General features: G+C 33.7%; 4 protein-coding genes across 7 annotated transcripts; 2 read left to right on the top strand and 2 right to left on the bottom strand.

Annotated features, from left to right (window-relative positions):
• Positions 1–132: 132 nt before the first annotated feature.
• On the bottom strand, positions 133–3,155 carry LOC138122528 (uncharacterized). Of its 2 annotated transcripts, none has more exons than XR_011156550.1 (4): positions 2,272–3,155; positions 697–1,696; positions 494–634; positions 133–433 (listed from the first exon to the last, which is right to left on the bottom strand). XR_011156550.1 is itself a non-coding variant. In XM_069036775.1 (4 exons), exons 1-4 carry the CDS (start codon positions 927–929, stop codon positions 352–354), a joined length of 396 nt encoding a protein of 131 aa, XP_068892876.1. In that variant the 5' UTR covers positions 930–3,146; the 3' UTR covers positions 133–351. The 2 variants fall into 2 exon arrangements, 1 of the variants encoding a protein (XP_068892876.1); XM_069036775.1 differs by having other exon boundaries at positions 697–837; positions 898–3,146.
• Positions 3,156–3,997: 842 nt separating this feature from the next.
• On the top strand, positions 3,998–5,165 carry LOC138122421 (tubulin polymerization-promoting protein homolog). The gene is made up of 3 exons (XM_069036715.1): positions 3,998–4,318; positions 4,584–4,713; positions 4,763–5,165. Exons 1-3 carry the CDS (start codon positions 4,140–4,142, stop codon positions 4,943–4,945), a joined length of 492 nt encoding a protein of 163 aa, XP_068892816.1. The 5' UTR covers positions 3,998–4,139; the 3' UTR covers positions 4,946–5,165.
• Positions 4,953–7,048, bottom strand: LOC138122286 (type 1 phosphatidylinositol 4,5-bisphosphate 4-phosphatase). The gene is made up of 4 exons (XM_069036495.1): positions 6,691–7,048; positions 6,400–6,578; positions 5,861–6,070; positions 4,953–5,809 (listed from the first exon to the last, which is right to left on the bottom strand). The coding sequence occupies exons 1-4, from the start codon at positions 6,782–6,784 to the stop codon at positions 5,528–5,530; spliced, it is 765 nt and encodes a 254-aa protein (XP_068892596.1). The 5' UTR covers positions 6,785–7,048; the 3' UTR covers positions 4,953–5,527.
• A 137-nt stretch (positions 7,049–7,185) lies between these two features.
• On the top strand, positions 7,186–11,310 carry LOC138135144 (jouberin-like). 3 transcript variants are annotated; one of them, XM_069053809.1, is made up of 8 exons: positions 7,186–7,416; positions 7,474–8,254; positions 8,304–8,443; positions 8,498–9,042; positions 9,098–9,247; positions 9,299–9,564; positions 9,625–9,786; positions 9,850–11,310. In XM_069053809.1, exons 1-8 carry the CDS (start codon positions 7,239–7,241, stop codon positions 10,277–10,279), a joined length of 2,652 nt encoding a protein of 883 aa, XP_068909910.1. In that variant the 5' UTR covers positions 7,186–7,238; the 3' UTR covers positions 10,280–11,310. The 3 variants fall into 3 exon arrangements, with proteins under 3 accessions (XP_068909910.1, XP_068909901.1, XP_068909918.1); XM_069053800.1 differs by having other exon boundaries at positions 7,186–8,254; positions 9,850–11,305; XM_069053817.1 differs by having other exon boundaries at positions 7,186–8,254; positions 9,836–10,224.
• Positions 11,311–15,631: the final 4,321 nt, after the last annotated feature.

Raw genomic sequence — 15,631 nt, forward strand, 5'->3', positions numbered from 1 at the left:
TTTATAACATTTATGAAGTTTTTATTCTCAAGTGGGTTCTGATGAGCTGTGCTATGTATGTATATTAGTACCTAGTGTTTTATAATCATTTAACTAACGTAAGATACCAGAGTAGGGGATAATTTAATAAAATAGTATAATTGTAGTTATCATATTTGCGTACAAAAAAATTAACACAAATATAATTTTATTTTTTGCGCAATTGTACTCTATTTGCTTCTTTACCACGTCTATTTCCAAGAGGGTAAGCTCTGTTTACTCGTTGCTAACGATAAACTGGACGGTAAGTAATTTTTGGTGTTCTAGAACGCTAAGTAAAGTTTATTCAAAATTAATCTATTATTATAATTTTTATGTAGACAGAAGTTGAAGACAAGATGTGGGGGCATTTTCTGGAAACTCATAAAGCTCTTGTAGTTGGCTTTCCTTGCCGCTGCAATGAAATAACATTAGCAAACTTGTCGCGACATTGGCATTGTCAAAATTTTCATACCCCGCATTTTCCTTGTCTTCTTGATTACACACTGACGTCGTTGGTTTCGAAAATTCTCCATTTATGTAGACAGAAGTTGAAGACAAGATGTTAGCACTTTCTGGAAACTCACACCGCTCTTGTAGTCGACTTTCCTTGCCACTGCAATGAAATAACACATTAACGGAGTTGCCGCGACATTGGCATTGTCAAAATTGTCATACCCCGAATTTTCCTTGTCTTCTTGATTACACATCGAGGTCGTTAGCTTCGAATTTTTTTTATTTATGTAGACAGAAGTTGAAGACAAGTTGTTAGCACTTTCTGGAAACTCACACGGCTCTTGTAGTCGGCCTTTCTTGCCGCTGCAATGAAATAATATTAGCGAACTTGCCGCGACATTTGTATTGTGAAAATTTTCATACCACGTGTTTTCCTTGTCTTCTTCATTACACATTGAGGTCGTCGGTTTCAAAAATTCTTTAGTTGTGACGCCATGAAGAATTTTTCTTGTAAATTGAATCTTGTTTTCGACACAATCTTCAATGTACAGTTAATTTCAAAATTATAGAGTACATCTCAAAAATCAAGAAGTCGATTTATTAGGTACAATTTTTTCCACATGTAAAGATGCCTTTTTGAAATTTGAGCGTCATATTTTTTATATAGGTTAGGTAAATTTGACAATATAAAATGTCGCTGATATTTTTGAACACCATAATATTGTCTGTTTTATCCTCTGCTCGGTGCTCTTCGCGATGTTATAATACTGGGCTACCCTCCGGATCGACCACCCTTCTTCTAATTTGGAAAGAATGAGCGTTTCGCGTTTTCGGTTAGATTAGGCATTTTGTTTGTCAAAATTGACATTGATCATTGACAAAAAATGTAAGTGCAATTCACAATGTATAAAATTAGGTGTACTCTATAATTTGAAATTAACTGTAGCTGAACGAGTGACTCCTAGTTCTAGCGTTCTCTGGATTTCTCAGAAATCAGGGCTGAATGCACCCCACATTCCAAGTTTCTTCTACAGTTTTCGGAATCACTAAGATCACTCATTTTACTGCTTCTTTTTCAACACGAGTGGCGATATTTGCACACAAAAACTGCAATGGCGGTAACTGTTTGCAGATTGCCTTAGAAACGCGATACAAAAATCGGCATTATGGCAATAAATCCATGTGGCAACACCATGTGAAGGGCGTCGTATCGCATTGAATTCTAGTTAGAATTTGGAATGTTTTGTAATGTTAATGACAATGTACAGATAGAGACACGGAATTTCGGGCGTTATTTTTCTGTCACTTCAAAAAATTGCGATGTACATCACTCTTTATTGTCAACGTGACATTCAAAAGTCAAATTTTGAAATTTATTTTCTGTTCACGTCAATCGCATGTCAATCAAAATCGTCGCAAACGGTAAAATTGAGGTTAATAATGTAAAGCCTATTTTACATTTTTTGACGGTATATTGACAGTGATGCCCGAATTTCCGTGTCTCGAATTGTACCAATCTCAGACAATATTTGGAGCCGTCGCTGCTTTCCTCCTCCAAACAATTGTCTTTGATCGGTACACTGTCATTACCGTTCTTTATACGTATAGGGAGACTACTACTACTATTATTCCATCCTAAACGATAAAATAATATTTTATCTACTATTTTCTTCATGGTAAAATGAAATTTTATCGTCTAGAAATATAAAATAAGTAGGTACATTCTTTTTTAATCAAAATTACAAACATCTGAATTGAAATAATCGGAAATAACATTAATAAAAATTAAATGTGCACCTTTTAAACACTTTTCCACCACATTTGACAGTATTCTCGTTAGCGACATCTTTGCTTTTGATGAAGTTAGCTAGCGTTCCGTTAGCGACATCCTCATTTTTGATGAGGTTAGCGCCACTGCAACCGAGTACCTAATTCGTTTGAAAATCCTTGACAATTCTTTGTGCTGCTTGTTCCCATCAAAATCACCTTTCATGTTTCTGTTTTTCCTCCAGGCACAGAAAATATTGTATTCTTTTTCATACAATCATACAGATTTTCGCGGCAATAAATTTTCAACAACAGACATGGCTTCTTTAATATCTTCAGGAACATACAATTATCTTCATTAAGGAAAGATTGGGCCATTATTTCCTCAAAATTGAAACATCACTTTCACGACGCTCTCACGAAACTGCTTTTAACTTTGTTGATAAACAAATTATCTCAGTAACCGACTCCCATGCCAACAGCCCCCGCTTTGAGTTTCTAATGTTGAACATCCATTGCTGTTTTTCTGTTTTTGACGTTTTTTGATTGTTGAATTTTTTTGACGTTTATAATTATCAATCAAAATAATTCAATTCAATAGGTAACTCAATCGAAATAATGGAGGATGGAATAAAATTTTGTATTAGGTATACACGACGATAAAATATCATTAAAATATCTTCTCGAGCGTAATTAAAAAACGCTCTCAAAGTAGAATTTTATCATCTTGTATGTATAATAAATAACTATTAAGCTAGTGGAAAAATCACCTGACGTGCCCAGTTGTTTATCTATTTATTTATGTCAATAAATAGAGGTCACATTCCCATATTGTAGACATAACTACTAAATAAGTACTACTGGGAGCACGGAATTTCGGGCAGACTTGAAATTTGACTGATATAAAATGTGAAATAGGCTTTAGGTGCTAGACGTATTAATAACCTCATTTTAATATCAACTACTGTCTCATATCATTTTGCAAATTGCATTCATCAAATTTGAAAAGCTGCAAGTGCTTAGATGTGATTTTCAGAGAACTAAACCATCTTTTTTATTAAACTTTGGAAATCAACAACTAAAATGTAAAATAATTGAGCATAATTGTGACAGTTTATTTTGAAGTTCCGTCAAAATTAATTATTATGACATTTATGACAATAAAGCTGAGACTACATTGGGTTTTTTTAAATGACATGTAAATTGCTGCCCGAAATTCCATGCTCGCCATAGTACAATTGAGTGAAAAAAATCATTCACTTGGTTGAATGAAGACATTCTTAACTACACCAATAAAGCATAATAATTTATACCTACTGTGTAAACAGTAGGTATTTTAAAATTACAAATTGTCACTTAGTGTCTAGTTGACTCAAGTTGCAAAAAACCACTTGTCATTTGCAACAGCATTTTTTTCATATTTTCAAACCAAATAAAGGCACAAAGGGACCAGAAAATCATAGTTTCGGTTGCATATTTTCCATGTAAGTACAGTTTTAAAGTAATTTCCAATGACTAATGCCATAAAAGTGGTTTTTTGCAACTTGAGTCAACTTTACCTAAAGTTGACTCAAGCACTCAAGTTGCAAAAAACCAATTTGGATTTGCAACAGCAATTTTATGGCATTAGTCATTTGAAATTACTTTAAAACTGTACATACTTATATGGGAAATATTCAATCCAAACTATGATTTTCAGGTCCCTTTGTGCCTTTATTTGGTTCAAAAATATTGAAAAAAATCCTGCTGCAAATGACAAGTGGTTTTTTGCAACTTGAGTCGACTATAAATCATGGAGGTTGCAATCAATGCTAGTGATTAAAAAAATCAAACTTCATTTTTTGACATTATTCATAAATCCTTGTTCATCTTAGCATTAGTTTTAAAATTCCAAAAAAATGGCGGAAGGTGGAATGAGTTTGGAACAACAGTTTATAAATTTTTCAAAATTTGGTGATACAAAATCTGACGGTCGAACGATAACATTGACACAAATCGATAAGTGGTTAAAACAGGCACAAGTAATTGGTAAAAAGATCACAACCACCGACACAGGAATATGCTTCAATAAATTCAAGTAAAGTTTGTTCAGCGAGAGATTGGTTGACATAAAAGCCACTAAATTCTACGTAGAGCAAGTAGTACCTAGCGCATGTAAAATTTGAAATATATCCTACGATCAGTAACATATTTGCCTTGAAATTATGCCCTAATTAATGTATTCCAGTGCATTTTGTATTGTTGGGTTAATTTAATACAATTTTAAATCTCCCAATCTCTCGCTGGACAAAGTATATCAGAGTAGTAAAGTAAACAATAATGATTGCAATGTGCATTTTCAGATCTAAAACGATTGACTGTTCTACGTTCATAAAGTTTCTTGAAGATTTGGCATCTCAGAAAAAGATACCAGTTGATGAATTGACAGAAAAACTTGTCACTTGTGGGTTGCCTGGGACTACAAAGACGACGGTACGTTTTAATTTAAAATTATTAAACCTAACGAAAATTTTGATTTTAGCAAGCGGTAAACGTGGGAGGTGTAGATCGTTTGACGGATACATCTCAATACACAGGTACACACAAAGAACGGTTCGATAAGGAAGGCAAAGGAAAAGGAATTTCTGGACGCGAAGACGTTGCAGAAAACAGTGGATACGTTGGTGCATATAAAGGAAAAGATACATACGATAAATCTCATTAAAAAGAAGTGTTTAAAAATATTTTATTTTATCACTCGCCTTTACTCATACAGTCTGTTTAATATTTACGATAAAGAATTGCATTTTACATAGATTTAAAATTATAATACAACCAACTTAGCAATATATATACACAATCGTTATTATCGAAAAACCAGTTAGTCCATCAGGAATGTAATATTAACAATCAACAATAATGAATAAATATTTTGAAATGGTTTAGAGGACTGTTCAAATTACGGAAATAAGCAGCTGATATTGATATTTTACGATTATAATAGATATTTATTTATTGTATTTTCAAGTTTTACCTACTCCTAAAGGAAAGTAAAAAACATTGTTTTATCACTAGAGGAGCCTATTTGTCTACATAAATTAACTGAAGAAATATGCACGTTTGAGTTTAGTCACATTACCATAATCACGAAAGATTTAGAATTACAAACAACAGATTTCTTCTGCTGTAATTAAATTATGTAAAGTCAAGTCCTATTGTTCCTGTGCAAAAATAAACTAACTTAATTTACTTAGAAATGTACAAGTAACATGCATATTTCTCAATATAAATTTAATATATATCATTTTTACATGGGACCTTCTATGATACTGACTTTCATAAAGCAATAATACATACTACGGAGAAGCATAACTATTGCTAATATAAAAGCTCCCACATACAAAACATAAATGCCATTATGGGACTTGGCATACATGTAAGTACCCACAGTTGTTCCTATACCGATGCACAAAAATATCACTGCTAAAATGAAAAATATGTTACCTCTGCCTCTTGCATAGTCAGGGCCAACTGATGACACTTTTCGGCAATGAGGACAACGGGCTAATGCATTGTTTAATGTATTGAACTATAAGGAAAAAAGTTAGCGATATAGTACAATATGTTATATGACACTTACCAAAAATGTATCATGGCAATGACCACAAGTCACCCTGCACATTCCGGGCATTGAAGGTACAGGGGGTGTTACAGGACTAGGAGCTAAATTAATAATTCTTTTACAATTTGGTCTTGGACATGCAATCCTTTGAGATGAACTTTTACAAATTAAGAGGCAGTTACATGGGCAACGCACATATTTTTTGCCTGGGGGAGCATTTCTAATTGGCTGCATAAAAAAAAAAAAAATGTTATTTTGCTATATTGAAAATTTAAAAAATCAAAAGATTTGCTGGTTTACCTCTCCATCTAGAACCATGAGGAAACAATGAATGCCGAACAAACCAACACAAGGAAGGAAAATAATCACTTTTATTTTTACTCTTTAAGCTAATATAGGGTCAAAGTGATACTGATTACGAACAAATATAAACAAACAGAGATATGAGAATATTTCAAAGAATGACCCCGATAATTTTTAATTTACTTTAGTTAAAATTTAAATTATAAATGAAACATTAGTGGTAGTAGTTTATGATTTAAAGTAAACCTACATACCGTAGCTTCATTGCATTGTCCACATTTAACCACATGTTGGTCTCTTTTACCAGAAATATCAACCATGGCCTGACATACTCTGCATGTTACCATCGGCACACCTCCACTTTCTGATGCTTGATAAAAAGGTGGAGGTAATTCATCTGGTCCAATAGGGGAAACAGTAGCTTGCTGTCCAACTGTAACATTAATATTTACAGATGGAAATTGTATTCAAAATATTGTTGAATTAATAACAATAAATGAGTCATCTTGACATATAAATAATGATATAATCAAATCAGTTCCTACCTCCTGCTTCACCATTATATGTTGTCGGTTCAGTAGCAAGAAGGGGTTGTTTTTCACTTTCTTGTCCATCATATATGCTACTACTTTCGTTCATTTTTAGAACAATGGCAAAATTCTTTAAATACAAACGAACTTTGACAGTTCTCCCGTCTCCGGCACCATAAAAATTCACTAGCACGTATCCGGAGGGGAGGGTCTAACGTCAATTTAATCTAATTTAAGGACATCATCCCAATCCACTTATTGTTGACAAGTGATAAATTGTATTTTATTTAAAATAGTTGTAATATATTTTTTCCGTTAAATGTTATTCAATTATTTTTATAAATTCAGGTTTTCTTCGTATGTTTTACAATATTCTGAATCACACCGAAATTGATTCTGTCTCATGTCTGAAAAATCAAATATCACTAAAAATTTGGTACCATTTTGCGTGTTGCCACAGAGGTGTTGCTAGCATTGAATACGTTACCATAGTAACATCAATACATACCTATCTTTTTAAATTAACAACACACGTCGCTAAATCAAGTTAACTCTGAAAAAAAATGGCTTCAAATTCAGACAATATTTCATCAGCTCACAGTTTGTGTTTACGAAATCAGACTAAGGACAAATTTGAATCTATAGTAAAAGCCGCGATTCAAAAGAGAAAGTGTCGTAAGTCAGAAATAAGTAAATCTAAAGAAAAACTCTTGGATGCTTTAGATTCGACCACAGCGAGCAGTGAGCATTTATCTGATAAAAATAAAACAGATAATCTAGAATTACACATATTACCAGAACAAAGTAAAAATTATATCCTGAATAAGTTTTTTGATCATCAGTCAAATGAATGTCAAAGCAATGAAATAAATGTGATAGAAGCACAAGAAAATTCAGTAAGTGTTAAACCACCTGTTCCAAAACCCAGAAAAAAGAAATGTGTGTCACCTACCATAAGTCAGGGAACATTTGAAGTTACTTCACCAAAAATTGTGAAGAAAAATGAAGACGAAATTTCATTAAATAATTATACTTATAATATTGAAGAAGTAGGAGATGTTTTGATGCATAAAAGTCCACTAAGACCAAAAATAATACTAAAAGATAAGGTGACTTCAATGCTTTCAAAAAAAAGTGATACAGAAATATTAACTGATGATGATGATGATGATGATGATGATGATAGTGGATCAAGGGTTTCTAAAGGTGAAAAATATAAAACCACAGTTCATGATAAAATAGAAGAAATTATCAGCAATAGACAACCAAGTCACGATTCCATTCAACATGTAAATAGTGATACAAAACAGAAGAAAGAACAAGACCAAGAAACTAATTCTAATAAGAAAATATATACATATGAAAAAATTATTGAAATCGTGATTCATAAAAGTGATCGTTTATATTTAAGTCATTTAGTTGTGCACCCTGTAGTGAAAATTCATGTGATCGACACAACGTCAGGAAAATATCTCTCTAAAAGTGATAAAAATCGATCAGTAGTATTTTTTTATGAAAATAACGACAACGAGTATATTTCTCCAGTCATGACACACACTTACAATTTACAAGAAAAAAGGTATAAAATGATTATAAATGAATTAAATAGAAAATAATTAATATTTTAGGGTCTTGTTTCCTTCTTGGGAAGAAACCGTACTCCTAAATGAAGATTATGAATATTTTAAAGATGAAAGTCATCATGTAATACTCTTTTTTGAAATTTTAGATTTCGTTTCATTTTCTATGTTACAAATGAACCACAAAGGTAAAGAAAATGACATTTTGACTCAATTGTTTGTACTGATTTGTATTTCAACAGAGTACACAAAAGGGTGGCATAATATTGCCTTTGCTTTTTTGAAATTATCTGGCAAAAATAGGGTACTAAACGTTGGGAAAAAAATGAGGCTTCAACTTTACTACCCTCATCAGTTAAAGAAAAACGATCCTCACGTTTGCAATCCGTGGCTGTGGTGGAAAAAGAAAAAATTAGAAAAATACCCCTCTTCTTTATACATCACTATCAAATGCGCTATTTCACCTAAAAAAATTGCAGAAACTTTTAGATCCAAGACAGCAATTCAAAGAGAAACCAGTTCCAGAGTGACATTATTTGAAGAAATTAAAACAACAACGTTTCTAGATGCAGCAGTTACTGGTGTAAACGGTAGTAAAAGCGATTTGAAGAAACAGATACCAACTTGGTCCAGATCTTCGCATGAAATTTGTAAACTTCCTAATACATGTTTAGTTAAACTTAACAGTTATGACAGTGGATGTTTTATTCTGAAGTTCAGTCCAAGCGGTTTGTACTTGGCTTGTGCAATTCAGATTGAACATTTATTTTGCGTAATTATTTACTCGGTACTTTATTTTTAGTTAATTTTTTATAAATCAATGTTTATACTATACGTTCTAGGTACTGTCATTAAAAGAAATTCATAAACTTCCATCTCATCAAGCATTAATATATAACATAAAATGGTCGCGTGATGACTTATTGCTGGCATCCGCAAGTGCTGACAATACGGTTCAAGCTTGCAGTTTATCGTCTTGTTCCCTTTTTCAGGTGAATATAATAACATTTTTAACTCCAAACAATTTGTGACTTGTATTACAGATTTTACCACATCCATCCTTTGTGTACACTTGTGATATTAGCCAGGAAAACCTAATAGCCTCTGGTTGTTACGATGGAACAATAAGAATATGGAGTCAGTTACAAGTAGGCAGAAAAACTGAATTTCATCTCTTTCAAGAACTAGAAGCGCACAGAGGATATGTAACATCACTTTGTTTTGATAAAAAATCAAATATCTTCTCAGCAGATTCAGTGGGTGTTATTATGGAATGGCAAAAAGGAGAAAAAGAGTGGATTTTGAAAAGGTTTTAAGTGAAAATAATTATACTTATTAAAAATTAAAATTTCACATTTGTTTATTTAAGGGAAATTAATTTATTGGATTTAAAAGAAACGGTTATTAATGAAATAATGCTTTTTCCAAGAGAGAAAAAACTACTGGTACATTCTCGTGATAATACGATTCGAATAATTGATTTAAAAAGTGGTTGCATATTACAATGGCTACGTGGATTGTTAAATAAAAGGTATCGTACATTCTGCTCGTTATTAAAATTGATAACATTAAAATATAAGATTTTGTTTATTAGATTGCAGATATTTTGTACTATTTCACCATGTGGAACCTATATTTTTTCTGGTAGTGAAAATGGATTTTTGCACGTTTGGAATTCAAAAAGTGGACATGAAGTCGCAGTTTACACTCCATTCTCTTTGGAGCAACAATTCTTGACCATACATTGTGTCGATTTTCATCCATACGAAAATATGCTGGGAATATCTCATTATGGAAAAAAGATGTCACTCTTGCTTTACTGTTTCGATAAAAATATAGAGCAACCAACAATAGACGTAACATTTAAGGATAACGAATTAAATCGCAAACAAAATTTTGAAATTTCGAAAAAACCAAAATTGAAAGAGAGTGTAAAGAACAAACTAAATAAAAACGACGAAAAATTTGATTTTAAAGCTATTTTACAAAAAATGGACACACTAATTACTTCCCAAAAACCGTAGTGATTTTAATAGGTACCTAGTTTAAAAACCGTAATGATTTTAATAGGTAGTTTAAATTAACCATCAATTTTTACGATTTACTTATATAAATTTGTCTATTTAATGGTGTTAATTAAAGCTGAATAGTCACAAAAATGCTTTCATTTGATAAAATTTTATAATGTTAACAGGAAAACGTTTTGACTTTCCTACTTATTACCACAGAATAGAAACAATCAGAAGGCAAAGTCGGCAAAATCGCCTTTGATCTCAGTCAGCCAGCGGCAGCCATTAATATAGCGTAGAATATCAGGTCCGCATTTACAACATGTGAGCCCGATGTTCAGGTCCGGACTCGCATAAATTGTTTTGAGTTATTTGTGCGAAAAGTACATAATTATGATAAAATAAGTTCACAAGGGTTTTCCACATCACCTCAGAGGTACCCTAATTGATGCGTTGGCTCTTATGGAGGCCTCGCCAATAGCCCTATCTCCATTAAAATTGAATTATAAACCATTACCATCCGTGACACCACATCCATGGTTTGAAGGATGTAGGGGAGAATGGGGCACGTTCGGACACTTAACTTTAAACATGAATTATGTTATACTCCGTACTCTGATAGATTGTACTTTTTTGACAGAAGACAGACCCAGAGAGTAGTGTGGCGGGAATTAATCTGCAGGGATACAACGGTTTTCTACATAACGTGAAACAATTGAGATGGAGAGTTTAGTATTTTTCACTGCTTTATGTTTTGGAACTAGAATTTAAAAACGTACAATCTATCACCGTACCAAGGAGTATAGAATAATAGGGATTGGACATACGGCTGGCCGAGTGAAGCCGCTTTAATGCGCATGTCTGCTATTAGTACGCCCCAAGAAAGTAAATAAAATCAGTTGCGTTGTGATATTTAATGTGGCTTTCTAGTTTCTTATACTCTGAATACATTTGTGATGCAAAAAAAAATTATTGTGTTTTATTTTCCTGCAGTTTTATTGTTAATTCCCAACATCTCAAGTAGTGTTAACTGGGGCGTACCTGACGGGTTGCATAAAATTGCGCCCGTTTCCTTGTCCCTCACCGCTTCAGTTTACCGCGCCCACAAGCTATAAGTTTAGTTTAGTTTGTTTAGTTTATGTCCCCTCCCTATTATTCTATACTCCTTGCACCGTACGGAGTTTTATCATTTAATACAATAATAGCTACTTTCCAGGTATCTACGCGAGTAGTTCCGAACTACTCCAGGAGTACAAGTGTTCCATGTAATTTGTCGAACTACTCCAATACTACTCCGTTATACCCTTCCCCTGCCCCCTGAAGTGCCTTCCTAAATTTTGGTACTCGGAGTTTTTTAGTGGTGGGGATGTTAAGAAATGTCAAATATACGGCGGGAATCGGACACTTTCTCATATGCAATCTGTTATACAGTCATTTGTATATGAGGTCGTATTTACAAATTAAAATCGACGTCCTCCGCACACTTATTAATCATTCGGTTTTTTCGAGGGCGTTGCAAAAAAATGTATTTCATAGTTGTTACTATGTCGATAGCCTCTCTATTAGAAGTGGAATCTTCTGGCTCTACGTCAGTTTGAAACCTTTCATAAATTGGTAACGAACTGGAGCAGGGTCGGTCTGTAAGGCCAGTTGCCAGAAAATCATCATCAGTAGGTAAATGCCAAAGTGTTTAATGGCCATATCCCTCCTGTATTAAATCCTTTTGTGATATTTGCAGGTATAAAAGATTGCAAGTATGGGTCTTTGGTAATTCTTGGAATGTCTTGAATTCTTATGGCCTTGCCAGCATTATTGCTCATGTACCTAATCGTTAAAGTAGCTTTGCATCGTGCTTTAAACGGGCCGTAGACAGATATATCCAAGGGCTGCATACGATGGCTGGAATGTGGTGGCAGCGACAAAAGTACGAGTACAATACCATTTTTTCGGATATAGTTAATTGCCTCCAGGGATATATGTGTAGTGTGGTTATCCATTATCAAAAGAATCGGAATTTCTTTTGAACAGTTGACACGCTTCTTGATGTGCATTAGAACAGATGGGAAGAATTCAGTGGTCATCCATTCTGTTTTAGAACGAAATGCGACACTGCCAGGTGCTGACCCATACACATACTCATCCCTTATTCTCTGCCTTGGAAAAACGTATACTGGAGGAATACTCATTCCTACTGCAAAAACTGTTCCACAAAAGGTTACAAGTGTCCCACGTTCTCCTGAAATCACTTGACCAACTTGTTTTTGGCCAGTGGGGCAGTGGGGGCAATTACCTTCAGCGTCTGTAGCACAGTTGATATACCAGTCTCGTCGGTATTGAATATTCTTTCCGGGGTGAAATTGTATTTTTGTTGAACTGCTAGGAGATTGGTGAAAAATATGTCTACATTGAATTTGTTGAATGACGTAGCTCTTGCAAGACTCGTATTCTCTGGCTTTCTCAATGACAAACGTGGATGCCTGCGCATGAAGCCGTGTAGGTGTAACCAGTCGAGGCCTGCCTGCTTCTTGTCATGCCAAGGTGGCTATTTGGGGCCTAATGGGGGCTCCAGGAATGTTCGGAACCTAATGAGGGCTCCACGGGTTGTTCGGAACCAAATGGGGGCTCCTGGGTTTGTTCGGCCTAATGGAGGCTTCACTGGTTTTGAATGTAGGCGCGCAAGAATTGATACACCGCACGGTGTTGTTATGTATTTTTTTTTATACCTATTATGTATTATAACGTTTATTTACATGTGTATTCTATTGAACCGTACGACCGTACTCGAGAGTGGCGGTACTAATTTATTTACTTAGTTTAACACTAAAGTCATAAGCAAGTTTCTGTGTAGCTTTGAACGTCAGTCCAAAGTGCATTTTGGATGATAAAAGTATACACTCACCGGCAGAAAAAGCGGAACACCATTATTATTTAAAAATCTATCGTCGCGGTTGCTCTTTTTCAGTCTTTTGAAACCTTCTAACAGTTCGGTGACGACTAGCAAGAGGAGCCTCAATAGCATTAGCTGCATAACGGAAACAACAACAGTCTTCAACCAAAGCTACTGCTCTGGCAATATTTACACCAGCTAGACATTTTTTTACGTTCTGCACTTAAATTGGAAGTTAACAACAATAAAAAATTACAAAAGTTATAAAAATCTAACCAGGTTGCTTGATTATTATAAAAATGGTAAATTTAAGAAAAGAAGGTTTTTAAGCAAAAAATTTGTTTTTATGCGAAATTGCTAATAAAATAGCCTATGCTAATGTTCAAGGTTATGTTTGCTATCATCGCCTCCTGGTCAAAATACCGCAAAATAGGTATTATGGGAATAATTTGTCGTTGACTAATTAGTGTTCCGTTTTTTTTTGCCGGTGAGTGTATATTCGGCTAATTCCTCTTCTTCTTTAGAGGTGAAAATTTGTCTTGTTCATGGAGGTAGTATTAACGTCTTGTTACATACGAGTATATTCTTATAGGCATTCGAGGAGTCTTCTTCATCTTCATTTGCCGAATCCTCATACATGTCTCCACATTTCTGTTTGATAGCTTTGATCCGATCACAGAGAGTAGATTTTTTAATACCGAATTCAAAAGCAGCTTGCCTTATCAACTTCTGCTTTTTAATAACGCTGATTGCATTGCGGCTTTCTTTATATCAATTTCGGAACTTTCTCCTCGGTTAGTTTTTTTTATACAGGTGTTCCCGATATAACCTGCCAGAAGAAATCCTGTAATAGGTAACGATGAGTAGAACTCATTGTTTCTAATAAAAGTCTTATCGTTTTCGAGATAAAAATAATTGAACATTTGGTCAAAATTTGCTGTACCTTACCTTAATGAATTAATCGGGTTTAAAAAGGTAATTCTGGTTGCTTGGCTGCAATTTCTTTAGCAACGGTCAACGGTACCTGTAACACCTGCGAATTCTACAAAAAGTTATGAAATTTACTGTTATGCAATATACAGGGTGACTGACGAAAAACCTTTGACGCTGTATCTTACTTATTTTTTATCCGATTTGAATAAATGACACATCAAATGAAATAGTTCGAAAAACACTTCATTATTATCCTATTCAATATTTTTTTCGACATCTATTTTTTGACAGACGATAGCCAACTTTTTTTTTCAAATTACACTCTATATATTTTTTTATTCGTTCTTATAAAGAATCTTCTTCTGAATATTCTTACATTAAAAGAAAAGACAAAAAATGTATTTTAAATGAAAAAAATTGAAAATCAAAAATGAAGTAATCAAATTTGTAAACAATACAAAATCTATTCTAGTTGCTCAAAATTTCCTCAATGCTGTTGCAGACACTGTCGATACCTTCTAAAAGTGCCCACCTTTGCATTCAGTAAAAAATTTCGGGGTTTTTCCTGACATACTCGCACTATCTTTTTTCTTAACTCTTTTTGGGTACCTGGTGGGGTCAAATAAATATTGTCTCGAAAGTTTCGAATGAATATAAAGAAATCCAATGGATTCAAATCTGGGGATCTTGCGGGCCATCGAATAGCTCCATGAGCACCCATTCATTAAATGATTTAAAAATACAAAATTCATGCGTGCATTATGTGGTATGGCACCGTCCTGATGAAACACGACTCTATTCAACACTGCTAATGGTATCTCATCCAGAAAATTGCTTATTTCGTTTGATAATAAATGGTATGATATTTTGTTTGATTAAGACTGCTATCAATAAAAAAGGGACCCACTAGTCCATCCTATCTCCAAAAATGCCACACCACACATCGTCTTTGGAAATTTTCTTCCACAACAATATAATAATAATTATTATTATCAAACTGTTTTGACAAATGAATACTCAGAGCTCACTTAATCATTTCGAGCATTTAGAACAAACTTCTCTCTTGTTTATTTTAGTCACTTGATTTTTAAATTTTGTACATTTACTCTTTAATTTCTTGACTTTTGTTTAATGAATGGGTATAGTTCTCTACATTTTTATATTCAGAAAACAAATCTCTACAATACTGAATAAAAAAAATGTATTTGAAAAAAAGAAGCTGATGTTCATCTGTCAAAAACCGGACGCAATATATTTTTTTTATTTAGTTGGTATTGAAGTGTTTTCAAAATTATTTCATTTGAGGTGTCATTTATTCAAATCGGATAAAAAATAAGCAAGATACAGCATCAAAGGTTTTTCGTCAGTCACCTGTATAGTTGGTTGCATACTGTATATAACACATGATAACACTATACTACAGGTGATTTACGAGGAATAATGAGCCCGACGGAATAGAAAATGTAACCCACAATACATTGCAACAAAAAGCCGGACATCGAAGCGGTAAATGTCCGGGTTTTTCTCCTGATGAATTGCGGGTTGCA

Source organism: Tenebrio molitor, chromosome 1 (genome assembly GCF_963966145.1).
Source record: "Tenebrio molitor chromosome 1, icTenMoli1.1, whole genome shotgun sequence".
Classification (NCBI taxonomy): Eukaryota; Metazoa; Arthropoda; class Insecta; order Coleoptera; family Tenebrionidae; genus Tenebrio; species Tenebrio molitor.

Bases quoted from the DNA above. Each gene is read 5' to 3' on its own strand.
- LOC138122528 (XM_069036775.1), bottom strand. From the start codon at position 929: ATGTGTAATGAAGAAGACAAGGAAAACACGTG. The intron at 838-897 runs GTATGAAAATTT...ATTTCATTGCAG, and splicing joins GAAGACAAGGAAAACACGTG to CGGCAAGAAAGGCCGACTAC. The intron at 635-696 runs GTATGACAATTT...ATTTCATTGCAG, and splicing joins GAAGACAAGGAAAATTCGGG to TGGCAAGGAAAGTCGACTAC.
- LOC138122421 (XM_069036715.1), top strand. From the start codon at position 4,140: ATGGCGGAAGGTGGAATGAGTTTGGAACAACAGTTTATAAATTTTTCA. The intron at 4,319-4,583 runs GTAAAGTTTGTT...GTGCATTTTCAG, and splicing joins ATATGCTTCAATAAATTCAA to ATCTAAAACGATTGACTGTT. The intron at 4,714-4,762 runs GTACGTTTTAAT...TTTTGATTTTAG, and splicing joins CTGGGACTACAAAGACGACG to CAAGCGGTAAACGTGGGAGG.
- LOC138122286 (XM_069036495.1), bottom strand. From the start codon at position 6,784: ATGAACGAAAGTAGTAGCATATATGATGGACAAGAAAGTGAAAAACAA. The intron at 6,071-6,399 runs GTATGTAGGTTT...TTTTTTATGCAG, and splicing joins GACAATGCAATGAAGCTACG to CCAATTAGAAATGCTCCCCC. The intron at 5,810-5,860 runs GTAAGTGTCATA...TTTTCCTTATAG, and splicing joins ATTGCCATGATACATTTTTG to TTCAATACATTAAACAATGC.
- LOC138135144 (XM_069053800.1), top strand. From the start codon at position 7,239: ATGGCTTCAAATTCAGACAATATTTCATCAGCTCACAGTTTGTGTTTA. The intron at 8,255-8,303 runs GTATAAAATGAT...TTAATATTTTAG, and splicing joins TACAATTTACAAGAAAAAAG to GGTCTTGTTTCCTTCTTGGG. The intron at 8,444-8,497 runs GTAAAGAAAATG...GTATTTCAACAG, and splicing joins GTTACAAATGAACCACAAAG to AGTACACAAAAGGGTGGCAT.